General features: G+C 36.2%; 1 protein-coding gene across 1 annotated transcript; it reads left to right on the top strand.

Moving 5' to 3' along the window:
• Nucleotides 1-1,545: 1,545 nt before the first annotated feature.
• LOC11434943 (scarecrow-like protein 8) lies at nucleotides 1,546-3,027 on the top strand. Its single transcript, XM_003622865.3, has one exon. The coding sequence runs from the start codon at nucleotides 1,546-1,548 to the stop codon at nucleotides 3,025-3,027; it is 1,482 nt and encodes a 493-aa protein (XP_003622913.3).

The following is a 3,027-nucleotide window of genomic DNA, read 5'->3' as shown; positions in this document are numbered from 1 at the left end:
TCATGCCAAGGATCGAGCCAAAAGTTGATATTTTCATTTTCATTCTCACCAAAGTACAACTTTTTCAACACACTCTATTTTTAGGGAACTTTTTCAATACATTTCTCACGTGCGCTTGTTCACCCAACATCACATTACTCATCGCCAGTTGTTTTTACTAACTATTCTTTATAATTAAAAAACCAGATTTGATTCAATGTTTCATTTTATGTTTTGAAATAATTTTTTATTATACATTTTAAAAGGAAAATCTTAATACATTTAATTTAGTTCCATTTTATAACTTTCTAGATAAAATGTATTTTTTTTACTAAAAATACATTATATTAATTTTAAATTAACGATCAAAAGATATCATATTGATATTCCCTATCTCTCAAAAAAAATATATTGATATTCCCTAAAAAAAAAAAAAATCATAAAATCATATTGATATAACCTTTTTCCTGAAATAGTGAAATAAATATAAATTTAATTCCACTTATATGACTTTTTTTTAAAAGTATAAATAGTATGAACAATTACATACTCAAAATGTTTTAATGAAAAATAGAAAATAAATATATTTCTATATAAAAATATTTATATAAGGTATTGATCGTCTCATTACCGTCCGATGAATGACAAAGATCCCCAAATCAAACACAATCTAACGGTGCCAAATTGAACAACATCAAAACTCATTCACGTTATCCATACCATTCAAAAAAATAAATAAGAAACACCTTTACTCACTTTCCTAATAAAAATTAAAACTTTGGCTTAAATTCACAACACTCGTTACTATCATACCAACCTCGTAACAATCTGCTCTCTCTCTCTCTCTCTCTTTCTCTCTCTCTCTCTCTCTCTCTCTCTCTCTCTCTCTCTCTCTCTCTCTCTCTCTCTCTCTCTCTCTCTCTCTCTCTCTCTCTCTCTCTCTCTCTCTCTCTCTCTCTCTCTCTCTCTCTCTCTCTCTCTCTCTCTCTCTCTCTCTCTCTCTCTCTCTCTCTCTCTCTCTCTCTCTCTCTCTCTCTCTCATTACCAAATCTTTTAGTTTTTTTTTTTTGAGTTATGTTTTCACCAGGATTCACTGCCGGTGGAGGATCCTCCGATTTCTATGACGGATCAACTAGTAATAGATCATCCATCACACTTCCATCCAGCATGAACAACAATAACATCTACAACTATAATTTCTCAACCGTAGCACAAAATCTTCACCACCCTTACTATCAAACCCAACAAGAACAACAAATTCCATCAATTTCCATCAACCCTTCTTCCCAAATCATACAAAGCCAAACATCAAACCTCATCGGAAAACGTACCTTTGATGAATTTCAATCCCAAAACCAAAACATCCTCTACAACAACAACAACCTTAACCTTCGCAATCACAATTACATCAACAACAACAACACAGTCCTTTCCAACCTATTAATTCGTTCCGTCAAACCTCGGAATTTCCAACATAGTTCTCCTATGTCACCACTTACTCCGAAGGATTTCACAAGTTCACCACTTGAATTCATAAGCCCTTCTTTTTCTTCACCCCACTTAGGTATGTCTCTTTGCTCAAACCCTAATATTCAAAACCCATTACCTATGAACAATTCAATCCTTCAAAATACGAATTTTTCCTATGAAAATTCTGATTTTGCTGAGATTCAAAGCACAGTAGTTCCAACAAGTCATGTCCCAGACAAGAAGATGATGTATGAGTTGGAGAAAAAGCTTCATGAAGACATTGATGATGAAGAAGAATGGTCACTAGTTGTTTCTGGGATTATGAACACCAACAACGAATGGTCAGAAACAATTCGTAATTTGAATAGTTTTGAGCACAATCCTATCCAAAAACCTATTTCATTCTCACCTCCTTTTTCCACCACGTCACTAAATTCATCTCCTTCATCTATTGTTTCACCAGCTTCTGAGTTTTCCAAACAATCATTAATGGAAGCTGCCACTGCAATTTCTGAAGGCAAAATGGATTATGCTAAGGAGATCCTCTCTAGTTTCTCACATACACAAAACCCAAAACTAAAATTTGACAGTTGGTTATTGGATTGCATTGCTTCAGCGCTGAAATCGCGTGTGAATAACATTGAAAATCCACCTCCAGTTGCAGAATTGTTCAGCAAAGAACACACTGATTCAACTCAGCTTCTGTTTGATAACTCTCTTTGTTTCAAGCTCTCTTTCATGGCTGCCAATATTGCAATCCTGGAAGCTGCATTCAAAGATACAACAAAGAGCGTGAAGAATCTTTGTGTTGTGGATTTTGATATCGGTAATGGAAAACAATATATCAATCTTCTCCAAGAGCTCCATGCACGTCTCAACGGATCACCAGCAATGTTGAAGATCACGACTGTGACAGTGAACATTGACAACGAGAACCTGAAAACCATCGGAGAACTTTTGGTTCGAGAAGCTAAGAGTTTAGGAATCGGGTTTGAATTCAAACCGGTGAACCTAAAACTCACAGAATTAACTCGGGAGTCATTGAACTGCAACTCAGAGGATATTCTTGCTGTGAATTTTGCGTTCAACCTATGCAAAATACCAGACGAGAGCGTGTCAACGGAGAATCCACGTGACACACTTCTTCGTCAAGTGAAATCACTCTCTCCAAGCATTGTAACTATTTTGGAGCAAGAACTGAATACAAACACAGCACTGTTTGTTTCACGTGTGGCTGAAACTCTTTCTTACTACAACACATTGCTAGAATCTATTGAATTCGCGATGGATCGTGGGAGTTATAAGCGATTAAAGCTTGAAAAAGGATTGAGCAGGAAGATGAGAAATGTAGTTGCTTGTGAAGGGAGGGATCGTGTTGAAAGGTGTGAAGTTTTTGGGAAGTGGCGTGCACGCATGAGCATGGCTGGGTTTAGGTTAAACCCGATGAGTCGGAAAGTTACTGAGTCAATAACTTCAAGACTCATTCAAGGTAGTAGAATTACTGTGCATGAAGAGAATGGTGGAGTTTGCTTTGGTTGGAAGGGAAAAGCTCTCACTGTTGCATCTTCTTGGTGTTAA

Source organism: Medicago truncatula, chromosome 7, assembly GCF_003473485.1.
Source record: "Medicago truncatula cultivar Jemalong A17 chromosome 7, MtrunA17r5.0-ANR, whole genome shotgun sequence".
In the NCBI taxonomy this organism is placed as follows: domain Eukaryota; kingdom Viridiplantae; phylum Streptophyta; class Magnoliopsida; order Fabales; family Fabaceae; genus Medicago; species Medicago truncatula.
This window is presented reverse-complemented; position numbering and strand designations above follow the sequence as displayed.